This window comes from Rosa rugosa, chromosome 2, assembly GCF_958449725.1.
Source record: "Rosa rugosa chromosome 2, drRosRugo1.1, whole genome shotgun sequence".
NCBI lineage: Eukaryota > Viridiplantae > Streptophyta > Magnoliopsida > Rosales > Rosaceae > Rosa > Rosa rugosa.
This window is the reverse complement of record NC_084821.1, coordinates 11,129,289-11,145,535: the sequence shown is the minus strand read 5'-3', so window position 1 is coordinate 11,145,535 and position 16,247 is coordinate 11,129,289. Positions and strand designations below refer to the sequence as shown.

Sequence of the window (16,247 nt, the reverse complement as noted above, 5' to 3'; positions counted from 1 at the left end):
TAATAAGTAACCCAGGTTGACTGGTTTTTTTTTTTTTTTTTTTTTTAGAACATCCGCCGGGTAACAAAGCGAGTCGCGACGCTTTTGAAAAATCAATGGATCGTGCGGAGGTTGACAACTTCCTGGAGTCGATGTATGCCGAGGGTCTGGCGGCCCAGAAGACTCTGGTGAACCCCGAGACACTGGCGCTGAGCCAGTCCGAGGTTCCTGTGGTGCTGCCAATGCCGCACCACTCTCATCTAGGTGACGACGGCCTGCCTGTCGTTCAGGCGGGGGCTTCTGTGGCCGGCGGGAAAAAGGGGGCCGCAACAGCGGCTTCACAAAAGGAGAGGGTACCCGCCAACAGGCGTGGTCCCCATAAAGAAAGAACGCTGCAGCCGGCGGAGACCGTCATCGCGCCAAGGGAGGAGCCGCCGGCGAAAGGACCGAGGGCCGCCGTCGGGAACCCAAGGGCGCTTGAGAGAAAGCGCCGGCAGATTGACTCCCCCGACGAGGAAGAGGGGGAAGATGTGGAGACAATCGGGGCCCGCCATCAGAAGAAGGCCCGTCAAGCTCTGGCGAAAGCTGCCGTGGTGGAGGGAGAGGCGCCTGCCTCCAATGAATTGGACTCATTTGCCGCGTATGCAGAGTTTATGACGGATGGTGAGCGGGAGTTCCTCTTCCATCTCTGCGAACGGCTAGGGTTCAGCGGCCTAGCGGGGATCTCGCGCCCCACAGCGATAGACCAGTCGCCCTACAGCTCGGCGTTTGGTCAAATATCAGCAGGGCTGCACGACATGTTTGAGGCGGCGAAGAAGCAGCGTCTGGTCGAAGGGGAGCTTAGGGAGGAAATCCAAAGTCTCTAGAGGGAGCTGGCGGAGGCGAAGGAGAAGCTGGCAGAGGTGGAGCGGCGTCTGGCAAAGGCGGAGTGTGACGCCGCGGACGCCCGCGGCAAGCTGACGGTGGCCATCGAGTGGGACTTGGAGAGGAATGAACGCGTCTCCAAGTTGGAGCAGGACATCGCCCTGCTGCAGGAGCGGATAGCCGCTAAGGATAAGAAGCTCATTATCGTGCAGCGGGAGTCCGCCGCCAGAATAACGGAGGTGAAGCGGCTAGAGGGTCAGGTTGCCCGCCTGAGGGTTGAAGGGGATACTGTCGCGGCCGCCGCTGTTGAGGCATTCAAACAGTTGGCGGAGTACAAGAAGGCCATGACTGAGGCGGCGAAGGCTGGGGCCTTAGCGAACGTAGAGCTGCTGCAGCGGAAGGGCGCCATTGACTTCGCAAAAGCGTCCCAGCCCGATGTGCCACCGGCGAAGAGTGCCCCGCCGGAGAAGAACGTTGTGACTGCCCCAGCGGGAGGTGCCCGCTCAGGCAGTGGAGAAAGTGGCGTACGCCCAGCGGAAGGGTCCCAGCAGACTCCTCCTCCTACCCAGTCGGAGGTGTCACGTGCTGGCTTCCTGGCGGTGCACACCCGGGCGGACGACACGATAGAAACTCCAAGTCCCACAGCCCGAGGGTCTGATCAAACGAGCTGCGCCATCCCGCCGCCGCATGCTGAAGCAGAAGATGCCGAGGGCAACCTCTGATGCTGGAACCTTCACCATATTTTCTCTTTTTTTTTTTGTAGCCGCTGAGGCATAACAATTTGTAACAAATATTTTGCAATGGAATGAAGTTTTGAATTTGTGTTTGTTATGATGTGTTTGTACCGCTAGGAGTTTGACTTGGATTTTTCTTTTGTCAATCAATGAAACATTAAAGGAATTAAGATTGGTCCAAGTGCACTACGTAGCGGACGTGGTCCGCTGACGATTGCTGGTGTTGCCAGTTGCCCTCAGTGCTAGACTTGGTAACAATGGTTTGAATAATTCCTCGTTTCATTGATAGATGATTGATCAGCGTGTACAAAAGTGGGGTAGTACCCATTGGGTAGCTTCCCTTAGCTAAATATTGAACAAAAATTTAGCTAAGTCAAGATGCTCCTGGGTAGCGGCATGACTATTTGTAGTAATACCGAAGGTGTTCGGTATTCCAAGGGTGGGTCGACGAGACGCCATCCTTGCCCATTAAGTAGAAGGTGCCTGGGCTAACGACTTCCACAATTTTGTATGGACCCTCCCAAGTTGGGCGGAGCTTTGTTGGCGGTGGAATGACTTCCTTCATTACCCAGTCCCCCAATTGGAGGTTCCGGGCCTTGACTCTGGCGTTGTAGAAACGCGATACTCGCTGTTTGTTTTGCAAGTTGTGCAAGTGAGCCTTGTGTCTTTTTTCTTCTAGGAGGTCCCTGTCCAGGTTGATGTCGTCGCTGTTGGTCTTTGGGCAGTAACCTTCGACCCTAGCGGTAGGTTGAGTTACTTCAACAGGTAGGACAGCCTCTGTTTCGAACATCATACAAAAGGGTGTTTCGCCGTTGGCGGAGGTTGGAGTTGTCCGGATGGCCCATAGAACTTCTGGAAGCTTCTCCGCCCACAAACCCTTGGCGTCGTCGAGTTTCTTTTTTAGCAATTTCTTGATTATCTTGTTTGTTGCTTCAACCTGGCCGTTGGATTGGGGATGGGCGACAGATGCAAAACTCAACTTGGTGCCCAAGTTGGCGGTAAAGGATATGAGTTCCTTGTTGTTGAACTGCGTGCCGTTGTCTGTAATGATTGTATGTGGGACACCATAGCGGCAGTAGATGTTCTTCCAGAGGAAGTGAATTACCTTGGCGGTAGTTATTGCCGTCAGTGGCTCCGCCTCTATCCACTTGCTGTTGTAGTCGATGGCAACAATGATGTACTTGAACTGGCCCTTGGCGGTTTGGAACTTTCCCATCAAATCGAGGCCCCACGTGGAGTGAATCCATGGGCCGATGATGATTGACAGCGGTTCTCCCGGTGCATGTGGGAGATCTGCAAACTGTTGGCATTTGTGGCAAGACCTCGAAATCCGCTGGGCGTCATCACCAAGTGTGGGCCAGAAGTAGCCCTGTCGCATTGTGCGGTTGGCCAAGGATCTGGCGCCCGAGTGGTTTCCACATTCTCCGCCGTGGATCTCTCCTAGAACAACCTTTCCCTCTTCCGGGGTTAGACAGCGGAGGTTGGGATGGGTGAATCCCTGGCGGTAAAGCTTGCCATTCTGGATGTTATAGCGGGTTGCTCTCCGTTTGAGCTGTCTCGCCTGGATCTTATCCTCCGGCAATGTACCGCTGCGCTTGTATGCAATGATCTCGTCCATCCAGCTGGGACTGACCTCAATGCTGAAGATCTCCGCCAGGGTCTTTGTGATACTTGGCTTGTCAAGGCCTCCACTCTTGTGTCCGCTGGACTCTGATGTGGCTGGGCGGTTGCAAGTCTTGCCAGGGAATCAGCCTTGGGGTTCTTTTCCCTGGGGATTTGTGTGATGGTGTGAAATTTGAATTTTTTGAGCAGCGTCTTGACGTACCCCAAATATGCCGCTAACTGCTGGTCCTTGGCTTGGAAGCTGTCGTTGACCTGGTTAACGACTAATTGAGAGTCACTGAAGATGTTGACGCTGTCAGCCCCTGAGTCAATGACGAGGAGCAGGCCAGCGATGAGTGCTTCGTACTCCGCCATGTTGTTTGAAGCTTTGAAGTTGAATTTCAACGCGTACTCCGCGTCCAGTCCCCCGGGTCCTGTTAAGATGACTCCGGCGCTGCTGGCCTTGGCGCTAGCGGAGCCGTCCACATGCAGGTTCCAATCTGAGTGCAGAGGAGCTGCTTCTTCAGCGGTTGTCACTTCCGCTCCTGGCTCTGGCTGACGCTCGGTGAGCTCAGCGATGAAGTCCGCCACTGCCTGGCCCTTCATGGCAGTTCTTGGCTTGTAATCAATATCAAAGTCACTGAGCTCAATGGCCCACTTGCTGAGGCGCCCCGAGTGTTCAGGGTTCTGCATTACTTGCCTCAGCGGTTGATTGGTTAACACATGGATTGTGTGAGCCTGAAAGTATTGGCGGAGGCGCCTGGCGGCAACGATGAGTGCGAGGGCTAGTTGCTCCAAGGGAGGATACCTTGTTTCTGCTCCGTTCATGCCTCTGCCGGCGTAGAACACTGGGAGCTCGTCCTGGCCCTCCAGCCGGACAATGGCGCAGCTTACCGCCGATACCGAGACCGCTAGGTAGACGAACAGTGTCTCTCCTAGCACAGGGACAGAAAGGAGAGGGACTGCCGCTAGGTATTCCTTCAGGCCCTGGAACGCCGCCTGACACTCTGGGTTCCAGTTGATGACTTTCTTGTGAGTCGTTTTGAGGAGTTTGAAGAATGGGGCACACCTATCAGTGAGTCTGAAGATGAATCGAGAAAGGGCGGTTAACTTGCCTTGGAGGCATTGGACGTCCACCTTATACTCGGGGTCCGCCAGGTTAAGGATGGCTTGTACCTTGTCCGGGTTAGCCTCGATGCCTCGCTCGCTGACGATGTAACCCAGAAATTTGCTAGCGGTGACCCCAAAGAAACATTTTTCTGGGTTGAGGCGCATACCATAGGCCAGGAGAATGGTTACTATGATTTTGAGGTTTGCCACATGGTCGCTGGTCTTTATGCTCTTAACTAGCATGTCGTCCACGTAGACCTCGATGATTTTTCCCAGATGCTCAGCGAACATGGCGTTCATCAACCGCTGATAAGTTGCACCGGCGTTCTTCAGACCGAAAGGCATGACATTGTAGCAGTAGAGGCCTTTATCGGTGGTGAAGGTGGTACACTCCTGGTCGCCGGGGTGCATCTTGATCTGATTATACCCGGAGAAAGCGTCCATCATGCTGAGGAGCTCATGTCCAGCGGTTGCATCGACTAGCTGATCGATACGAGGTAGCGGGAAACTATCCTTTGGGCATGCCTTGTTGAGATTTTTGAAGTCGACACACATCCGCCACTTGCCGCTGGGCTTCTTGACCATTACCAAATTGGAGATCCACTGGGGATAGACGACTTGGCGGATGAATCCAATGCCCTGGAGCTTGGCAACCTCCTCCCCTATTGCCTGGTACTTTTCCTCATCAAAGGCCCTCCGCTTCTGCTTGATGGGATAAAAGGAGGGTTTGATGGTCAGCTTATGACTGATAATTTCAGGAGAGATACCTGGCAAGTCCGCGTAGGACCATGCAAAGACGACGGCGTTATCACGCAGGAATTGAGTGAGCTCTGCCGCCACCTCTGGGTCTAGTTGGGCGCCTATGCGGACCGTCCGCTCAGGGTGCTCGTCCGAGATGCAGACAACTTTCAACGACTTGTCCGGGTTGACCGGCTCTTTCTTTACATATTTTTTCTCCTCATCTCTAGGGTCCTCGAAAATATTTGGGGGCGGTGCGTGGTTGCCCACTGTCAGGATCTCATAGCGGCGCGCTGAGCGCGCTATAGTCGTTAAATAGCACTCCCGAGCCAACTGTTGACTTCCTCGCACACAGCCCGTGCCGTTGGGTGTGGGGAACTTCATGAGAAGCATGTACCCGGCAATGATGCATTTGAGCTTGTTAACCGCTGGTCGACCAATGATGGCGTTGTACGAACTGAAACAATCGACAATAATGAATTCCGTATGCACCTCCGCCATGCATGGACTAGTGCCAATAACCAGTCGCATGTAATCCGACCCCAGCGGTTGTGTGACGTCGCCGGAGAAGCTGAGCAGTGGCTCGTGATCCTGGAGTAGTTTCTTGTTCCGCTTGAGATGGTCGTAGCAACCGCTGAAGATGACGTTGACGGCGGACCCGCTATCCACCAAGATTCTCCCCACTGAAAATTTGCCAAGAATGGGTCGTCATGGGGTAAATGCACTCCGCGCTCCTCCTCCTCTGAGAAGGTAATAGGTTCCCAACCTGATCTTGGGAGTTTGGCGGATCTTTCGTAGCGGATGTTGCAGACTTCCTTTGGGTGATTAGCGCGTGCATAGCGCTTCCTTGCCATGTGGGACATGCTAGTGATTGGGGCACCGCCGTCGATGGTGTTGATACGGCCCAAAGTCTCAATATTGGCGATCACAGGTGGCGGTTGGCGCACCTTGAACTGCTCCAACTTGCCGTCACGATACAAGGTCTCAATGGCCGTTTTGAGAGCATTGCAGCTGTTGGTATTGTGGCCGCTGTCCTCGTGGTATTTGCACCACTTGCCGGTGTTCCTGGGTTTGCCCGTTTTTGGGTACTTTGGAGGGGGTGGCGGTGGGATCTGATCCTTGCACTGATTTTAGATGTCTTCATACGAGGCCGTGAGGACCGTGAACACTGCATACCGCTGCGAGGACTCCGCTTGCTTGTTGCGGTTATCCCCATGGGTTGGGCGGTTGCCCTTGTTGTAATGCTGGTCCCTCTACCGCTTGTTCTGGTGGTGGCCCTGCTGCTACTCCCTCTTCCTGTCAGTTGGAGGTGCTGAAGGGGTCTTGTTAGCGGTTTCCTGATGACTGGAGGATGGCTGTGTTGACTTTGTTGGAGTTGCCGGTGGCGGTGGGGTTTCTCCATATGTGAGGAATTCCGCCTGGGCATGGATGACCGCCTCACTCATGACGTGGTCATATGCCGCATTAGGATGATTGTAGTTGAGGTGATAAAGGAATGGCCCTTTGAGAAGTCCCTGCTTGAAGGCCGCCAATGCCATTGTTTTGTCTAGGTCACGACACTGAGACGTTGCCGCCCGCCACCTTGTGACGAAGGCCTTCAGTGATTCGTCCGCCCCTTGCTTGACGGCGAACAGCTGACTTGTGTTGTGATGTCCGGCGGACAATAGGATGAACCGAGAGAGGAAGGCGTGCGATAGTGCATGGAATGAGTCAATGGACCCTGGCGGACACTCGAAAAACCAGCTCATCGCCTCACCGTCCAATGTTTCTTTGAACAAGTGGCACAGGGTGGCGTCGTCAAATCCCTTGTTGTTGGTGACTTTCTTGAAGGTGTCCATGTGGACGAAGGGATCAGACATTCCGCCGTAATGCGGCATCTTTGGGGTTTTTGCATATGCTGGTCTGATAGCTTGCAGAATCGCAGCAGTGAAGGGCCCAGGTCTGGAAGCGAAAAGTGGATTCTGAGTTGGCGCTGGGGCGCCCGACTCCGCCCGGATCAACCTCTGCTCCAGTTGTTGCATCCTTTCCAATATCTGGGAGCTACATCGCCGGCGAAATCAGCCTGAAAATTCCGCTGGACCTGCCTCGGCGCAGGCGGATTGCCTTCAGTCCTTGCCCTATCTTCCGAGCGGTTGGTGTGTGGCAATGATTCCGCCTCCTGCTCTAACATTAGTTGGGGGATGGGCGATGGTCCCATCCCCAATAACTCAGGTGGGTCCAGCGGTACCTGCATCTGTATGACTGGCCCTGGTACTAATGTGCCAGTGTCGGGTCGACTACGCCTGGTGCTACGTGACTGTTCGCTTTGCGCTGGATTGGCGGTAGCTTCCAGCGTCCTCTTCAGTTCATCAAAACGTGACATCAGCGTAGCCAACTGTCTTTGGGCCTCAGCCTTCTCCCTGCGCTCTTCCTCATGTTCTCTGTTTGCCTTATGAAGATCCGCCAGTGCTAGCTCGTACATAGTGATGAGATCTTGGCCCGGCGGGCGGCTGCTGCTTGGATTTGCCTAGATGCCGGGGTTGGCCGGGGTTGCGAATAGTGCACGGTTAACGCCTACCGCTGGTTCGGAGGGTTGGGGGATGGCGGAATGGTCTGCCTGCTCCTCAGCGTTTCCCCTGCTACCGTTAGTCATGGTGATTGTGGTGGGATGACCTTTTGTTCAAGGGTTCCCACAGACGGCGCCAATGTTAATGTCTAAAAGTTTGGCGGTAGCTGAACCTTTGTTAACGCTGATCCGGTGGGCAGATCGATATTTGTTATGCTCTCAAAGCTTCCGCTACCTGTCAAGTAAAATACACAGGGCGTCAGAGGGAGACCGCGCTGGGCGGTCTTCAACTCTCCGATGCCTAAGTTAGTCAATGTATTTATGTTGACAAAGTAACAGTAGGTAAGTATTGAATGCGTAATTAATGAGGAGAGAGGAGAGAACCTTTTATAGGTGAGGACGAGGAGGTTCTTCTCTTTGTTTTCGATGTGGGACTGAAGTGTTTCAGTTCCCAGCTCTGGGAGCTACTGATGCCATTTTAGCACGGCGCGTGGCGGCGTGTCGGCGGTGATCTGGGGGTGATCCGACGCTGAGGTTGTAGCCCGCCTGGCGGTGTACCTGTATGTCATTCCTTTGGTTGGAATTAGTACCTTTAGCGGTACAATGAGTGTGGCCCATTATAGCTAATTATGCTTGCAAATGTACTTGTATGTACAAATTAAGAGGGAATTCTGCCACTATTTTTTTTTTCATTCACACAACAAATTATTCTTGTAAGTGTTGTGTAATGACCTTCTAGCTAAAAACTTCAGAATTTTAACAACTTTATACGACGCAAGTTTTTTAAATGTGTTGTATCATTCACTTTCCCTCATCACACAACAAATTTTTTTTTCGTTGTGCAAAAAGTGTTGTATGTTGAGGTTATTGGCCTAGTGTTATGTCACCGCTATATCAAAGCAAATAGACTTGCCAATAGAGCGCTCTTTGCTAGTTGGTGCCTAGTTGAATACAATTATTTGGTAGAGACTCATGATAGTATTTCAGGACGTTCTCTAGATGCTTATTGTAATCAGGGGTTTAAGCTCAATGTGCCCCCCTTGTATTCGACAGTTTCATTAATCCAGACTTGAGGACAGCCGCACCAGCCCTTTATTAAAAAAAAAAAACCTAAAAATTGAATATTATGAAGGAATTCAAAATGAAAACTATTTTCGTGGAAATTGAAGTAAAGAATTTGGGCAATGAATTTCTTCCTTTTTTTCCCACAAATAAATTTAAAAATTCCAATCCGAGAATGTCAAATGAAGGAATTGACTTCTAGAAATTATGAAATGGGTGAGGCTATTGTCACCCTACGAACTACTTTCTTCACCCTATAAGTTTCTGATTTATTGAAAAGTTAAAATATCCTAATATAAAAATACAGTAAAGAACAATATCTGATTAAAAATTATAATTTATTTTTCTTATTACACCCTATAGAACTTGCTTAAACTCAATTCTTAATTTATTCATTCATCGTTAAACCCTAACGCTTTCTTTCTTAGCATTTATCATCTTCAATTGTTCTCATGTTATGCTAACAAAAAAAGAATTCGAGTCGCGGAGGAAGCCAATAGAAAAAGAATTCGAGTTAAACTCTAGTACCCTACATTGGAAAAGGGTATTTTAGGTATTGTAAATGGGTGAACTAAGTAAACTTGAAATTAAAAAAAATATATGTAAGGTGATAAGAGAATGTTAGGTGAAGAAAGTAGTTAGTATGGTGGCAATAGCCACACCTTTATGAAATCCTCACTTTCAATTAAATTTCATCATCTTTTTCTGATTCCAAAGGAGAATAAAGAATATAAACACAAGGTGAAATGGTACAAATTAATTATCTAGAAAGAAAACACCTCATCTTGATCATTATCTTCAACAATATGCTCCCTAATTCCTTTTTTCAAATAAAATACTCATTAATAAACTTGAATATGGGACTATAAACACTCCAAAGGAGCTACCCTGATTGGAAAAAAAAAAAAAAACTATAGCACTCTGCTTCTACCAAACCTTAACTCCATGGACGGCCAACCTCTTGGAAAAATATTGATTGTGTCATACTCAATGAAGCTCTTGCAAGAGCATGAACCATATGATTCCCACGTTTCTTGACATGCTTCCACGAGACATGTGCAAACTCACTGAGCATCAACCTGATCCCATCAAGAACTGCTCTAATAACACTAAGGTCCCTACTAGATCGCTGCAAGGCAGTGATTACATTCAAAGCATCACCTTTAACTAGGGGTGGGCAGAAACCGAACCGGGAGCAGAAAACCGGCCGAACCGGGCCAGAAAAAGGGTTCCGGTTATTGAACCGGAAAAAACAGTGAAGAAAAATGCATTAAACCGGACCGGACCGAACCGGGCTGGAACCGGGTTCTCAATCTGAACCGACCGGAATAAACCGAACCGGCCGAATTTATATAAATTATTAATTTTCATTATTTTTAATAGGTGTCAACTTCTGATTGGTTTCATGTGAACTTGACCTTACTTGATTTCTCTCCCCGACTCTAACTCAGCCTCTCATTTCTCCTCTTATCTCTCTCGGCCTCTCATCTCTCTCGACCAACCACTTTCTCAGTCTCTCACAGCCGCCGACCAACAACTACCACGTCGCCGACCAACGCCGCCTACCAACACCTTTGATCTGCACAACGCCGAGCTCGATCCTCACCCTACCAACATCGCCTGCAGACGCCTTTGATCTGCACAACGCCGAGCCCGACCCTTCAACCTTCGATCTGCAATTCTGCACAACGCCGCCTACCAACGATGATGACTGACTACCAACGATGATGAGCAACGACGCCGATCAACTGAAACTGAACCGGGCCGACTTGAAAGTTCGGGTCACCCGATTTTTTCGGCCCAGTCCATTAACATTTAGTTTCCGATCCTAATATTCAGTCCACCGAAGAACACGGGTCGGATGCAGTTTTAGCCCAAAACCGGTCTGACCCGACCCGCGCCCACCCCTAATATTTGCTTCAACAATATGCTCCCTAATTGAAATTAGAACTAAAACTAAAAAATAATAATTAATGACTAAAAGTCCCCAACAACTTCACAACACGCTTTAATTCAACTATGAATTTTTTTCATTTATTAAATCCAACTAGTATTTAGTTTACTTAGTAAGAAAACATTTTTCTCTAATAAAATGCAGGCAAATCAAGAACACAAATTCGAGCCCATTATCATTTGATCTAGTGGCATAAGTTTCTACTTTATAAGTGAGAGATCGTGAGTTCGACTCACAATAAAATAGTTGTTGTATATAAGTTGTTCATTAGATAAAAAAAAAGACACAAATTCGAATTTATCCTCTCCTTTAATAATAATAAATGTGTGTGTGTGTTTCTGGGACCTCCAAAATCTGCTTAGTTGACCTTACTCTATCATGAATTATTAAATAACATATATAACCTCCTATAAACTGACTATTAAGGACAATAATCATATTAAAACATTATTATATTTAATTTCTCTAGACTTTCCAATCCAATAATATTATATTGAATTTTATTATTTTCCTTATCTATTTTCTTTTTTCAATTTCACTACATACTCATTAAAACATTTATATATATTTAATAAGAATTAAAACTATAATCAAGATCATGTGACATAAAAATTTATATCATCATATATGTTGAATGCATATTGGTGAGGGAGAACAAAAGAAATCCTATTATGACCTAAATCCTAGTCTATCCATTATATTTGCAAAAAAAAAAAAAAAACCTATTGTTTTAGGAAAACTGAAACAGGGAGAGAATTGGGTCGTGCTTTTCATTGATAATATGAGCATCTTTATATAGAGGATTACAAGCATAGAATCAAAATTGTACATGGAAAGGTAATCGTACAATAATTGGATATCTACGAATATCTCTAACATAAACCCTTTTACAACTTGCACAAGTAACCTAGAATTTGGGCCAGACACATTTTCTGGATTTACTTGAACACTCCTCCTTGTGTCACCTAAACGTGGTGCTCCTCTCGTTGCCTTGTCAAAAACCTTGCTGAGTAACAAAAACCAGTGTGACAAAAATAACCTCGGTCGAAAGAGAAAAAAAGTACAACACACCCTTCACGTTTCAAGACCATACATGTAGACATCTCCCCCTGATGTCTGCATCTCCCCCTGACGACTACGGTCATGGGAGTTCAGATAACTTCCGCAAACGATGCTACCAACATGTTTCTCGAAAGTGGAATTAGGCGATGACTTAGTAAAAAGTCTGCCATACTATCTTTGATCTTGAGGAGAGTCTGTTGTTGCAGATTATGTTTGGTGTCGTTGCTTTTGATGTAGCCTTGCTTCACACTATGCCAAAAAAGCTATCAGACAACAGAGTTCAGACGACAGAATGGTCATTTTCTGTCGTCTGAGTGTTTTAGACTAAACTCAGACGACACATAAATTAAATGTGTTGTCTGAATACAATGAGAAACAATGCTTGTTTCATTTTGAAGATATGGTCAGACTTAGACGACACTTAAATGTCGTCTGAAAAGATGAAAATTTTCTATATTGAACCCTTGCAGAAGTTTTAGGCCTTTCCCTCTCAAATGCCCAAACCCTATAGCTGAATAGTCAATAGAGTAATATTCAAACAACACAGTTAAGAAATTGTGTTGTCTGAATAAGGTAAGTTATATTTTTTTTCTTTTTCTTTTTGGCTTAGTTGCGAAAGACTTCGCGTTTTTTGCACGGCTCTTCTCTTTCTCTTTTCCCATCTCTGCTCGTTCGCTCTCTCATTCTCTTTCTCTCATTTACCAACAAAATCCCCTTTCTCTTTGTCTCCATCTCTCCCATAAATTTCTTTCTCAAAACCCTGCAGCCTCCCCAGATTCTCTCTGAATCCCTACCCTTCATCCAGAAGTTCAGGGCCAAGACCAATGTAGTCAAGTACCACGGTGACGCCATGAAAGAGAACACCGTCCAGGCCATGGACGGCCTTACCTCTACATCGCCTCCGCCTCTTCCTCTTCCTGCTTAACCCTCCGTTCAGATCCAGTCCCCGGAAGGCTTTTCTCCCAAAGACAATGTTTTTTTAATTTGGGCTTTTAGGGTTCTTCTGGTTTTGGGGTTTTTCTGGTTTGATTTTGCTCATGATTTTTATTTTTGTAGAATTGGTTAGAGAGGTAGTGCTAGTTTGGTTCCTCTTTGACCCGCTTTCAGAACATGACAAGGCTTCCTTCTTTAACAATGACCTCCTAATTTTGGATGCCTTTGTGATTCATAAGGTAATATGAAAGCAATTTGCAATACTAATTTGATTCTTTTCTCTCAATTTAATTATAGAAATATGTTCCTTGTGTGTATTACAGGGGAAATGTAAAAGTGCAGAGGTTTAAATAGGTGGTATGATGTTATTATCGAAGTACTCTCATCAATTTTACTACCCCTCTGCATTGTTCAACCCACTTTTATGTGTATTTCGTCGTATTACCTGTCCTGAAGTTCGCTTGTATAATACTAGACTTAAAATCAGAATGTTTTGGGATTTGATTGTTGTATCACTATGCTTGTTATCCTACACTCCAATTAAGACTTACTTGTATCTTTTAGGTTTGTAACCTTCTTGACTTGAACGATGCACAACTTGACTCTAATTCAAACTTCTGTATTGTAGGACGATTCCTTTTGTCTGGAACCTCGTCACATCCGGTTACATTGAACAATCAATATTTGGGGTATAGGATTCTGGTTTCCGTAAACAAATTCATTGTGCTATAATTATAAACTGGTGGAGATACTTGTACCCCATCAGTTCCAATTTATTATTAAACTGACTCTCACACTTGTTTAACAGGTTGTTGTAAGCACTCTTGGTCTTCTTTTTATAGGGAAGCTGCTTGAACCTGTCTGGGGTTCCAGGGAGTTCTTGAAGTTTATCTTTGTAGTTAACTTCCTAACTTCCATATGCATTTTCATCACTGCCATTGCACTGTACTACATTACAAGGAAGGAAACTTACCTGTAAGTACCAAGAAACCTTTAAACAAACAGAGAAATAACTGACCCAAAATAAAAATAAAAAAGAAGAAGAGAGAAATAATAAATAGTAGTTATCCGGATATCAGTGGTTCATATCTCAGTCCTTCATGCTCAAGTCTTTTTATTTTTTTTGTATTTTTTTATTTCCTTTACCTCAAGATACCTATTGCATGTTAGGAATAAGAAGGACATCATACAATTAGTTAAACCCCATCCCATCCCATCCTTCCAGCATTGACAAACTCAATTATGCAACTTATAGATGGAAGAAGTCACGATGAGCTAGTAGTCATTCTAATATAGATAGCAAAAAGTGTAATAGATACTAGAGTCAACAGATCAAGAAGAGAATAGAAACCTTGTAAATATGCTAGCATTGTTTTTTTTTTTTCCTTTTCTATCTTATCCTAGTTAATGCGATCTCATTTGGTTCATTTTTTGTGCTAGATATATGCCTCTTTCTGGCTTCCATGGAGTCCTTTCAGGTTTTTTGGTGGGCATTAAGCAAATGATACCTGACCAAGAGTTGCCTTTATTGAAAATAAAAGCTAAGGTGTGGGCTTATGAAATTAACTTCTGATGGAAACTTTCTGCTGCTTGATGAATAGTTGTAGAACTCTGATTTGGTGTTGGTTTCAATATTGTGCAGTGGTTACCATCTCTCTCACTACTGCTGTCCATTGCCATAAGCTTCTGGACAGCTGAGTCAGCAACATATCTTCCAATCTTGATATTTGGCACCTATATGAGCTGGATTTACCTTAGATACTGGCAGAGAAAACCAGAAACAAAACTCAAGGGTGATCCAAGTGAAGATTTTGCATTTTCTACATTCTTCCCTGAATTCTTGAGGTAATTATCGTTGCCATAATTATTGAACTCTTCCAATCAGCAGATGTGATAGTTGCCATCTCTCAAGTGTTTCTTGTTAATTACAGACCAGTCATTGATCCTGTTGCATCCATATTCCATCGGATGCTTTGTGGAAGATCTGAAGCCTCTAATTAGAAAATGGGATCTTCAATTTTTTTTTTAGATTGGTACAAGTTAACAAAAGTCTGCTTTAAGTATGTTCTGGGTAAAACTAGAAATATACATTGAAAATGATAAGCTTGGTGTGTGTTTATGCTATTTGATTCAGAGATAGCTGTAGGTCTAGACATTTGTATAATAGAAGAATACAAATGCCATTAGTTTGTTTGTTGGTTGGTTTTTCTTGTTGATTAAAGCAACTGCTACATTTGTTGATGAACCTAGTTACGATGACATTGATTGAAACAAATCATCATATTATATACTGAACATTAGAGAATTGCATGTTCAAACATCATGTAACATGTGCATATGCATTTGCAGAGAGGAGTTTTCAGGTTTGTGACCGCTGTTCAAGTCGAAAGGACAAGTCTCCAGTAAGTAGATTTTGTTGATTATCCTCATTTAGTTTATGGGTTTGGTGATTTGGATTGGATTCTACACTAAAGTTTCAGTCTTGATTTCAATTGGGTACTTCTGTTTTTATTCTTTGATACCCCCAACATGAAGGGGAATTATTTTAACCTCTGTTATGGTGTTATCTCTCTTTCTGAAATCAAATCAAAAACATTCTCAGCACTTTATTCAAATCCACTTCCTCCAATTAGAAGCTAGGTTGCTTTAATTTGGAAGCCATTAAGTGTGTTCCAGAGTAATGAAATGTGTTTGCTAAGCAGATCTAATATGGTAGTAGGGATCTGTAAGTTAAAGTCATTGCTAAGTTGGGCATAGGAGGATCACCCAGGTCAACATTCAATTTGAAAGTTTGCCACTTAAACATTTTTAGATTTGAGAGGTCGATCGGGTCTGAGGAGAAGCAACAAACTAAATAGCTTGAGTATTAGTTTGTTTAGTATGTTGGGGATGTTATAGTTTGGGAATTTAGTATGTGTACATACCTCCAATAATATGGAGTATTTACTACATCACCAAGCATAAGTAACACCCACTTTGGGACATCCACAAGACATGGCATGGCCCAACCGAGACATACATCGTGTAACCCTATGTTCAGGCTACGCGGCGGTATCCGGAAGTCTCAAATCCGCCACCGGGAAGCCACCTTCCCGCCCTTGCCAACATGCCTCCATAACATAGCTTTCTGCATGTTAATTAGACTAAGGAATAGTTGGTTTTGGCTCCCACATCGGAAACAATGTAAAGGGAGAGCAATCCTTCACCTATATAAGGATTACTCCTCCCACTTAGAATTAATTCATCCCATTACATCTCTTGTAATCCTGTTAGGCCGCAAGGCTCGACACACTAGTATAGCTTTCGAGTGGACGTAATCTCCCGCTCATGCGGAGGCGAACCACTATACATCTCGTGTCAATCTTTCTCTTTCTCTCTTTACTTATCGTTAATTAGATCCCCACGGATCCAAGCATTAACATTGGCGCCGTCTGTGGGAAGCCAACACAGTGGCTTCGTCACCTACCGTGAGCTAAGTCTGCTTAGCGGAGCTTGAAGAAATTCCTTCCTTCTTTGAGTTTATGTTTGAATTAATGTTTCTTGGCGGCAACTAGAGCAGAGTGTGCAGAAATTTGCACCTTGCGGGCTGGTCAACACGTGGTCAACGCCCAGCGGAGTTAGTCAACGCCCAAGGAGTGGTCAAAATTTGCAGAAATTGCTCAAA

The 16,247-nt window shown here is 45.7% G+C and overlaps 1 protein-coding gene across 1 annotated transcript; it reads left to right on the top strand.

The window, feature by feature from the left end:
- Nucleotides 1-221: 221 nt before the first annotated feature.
- LOC133730333 (rhomboid-like protein 19) lies at nt 222-14,652 on the top strand. The gene is made up of 8 exons (XM_062157948.1): nt 222-642; nt 12,707-12,822; nt 12,881-12,927; nt 13,212-13,272; nt 13,392-13,558; nt 14,024-14,129; nt 14,226-14,428; nt 14,515-14,652. Exons 1-8 carry the CDS (start codon nt 222-224, stop codon nt 14,582-14,584), a joined length of 1,191 nt encoding a protein of 396 aa, XP_062013932.1. The 3' UTR covers nt 14,585-14,652.
- Nucleotides 14,653-16,247: the final 1,595 nt, after the last annotated feature.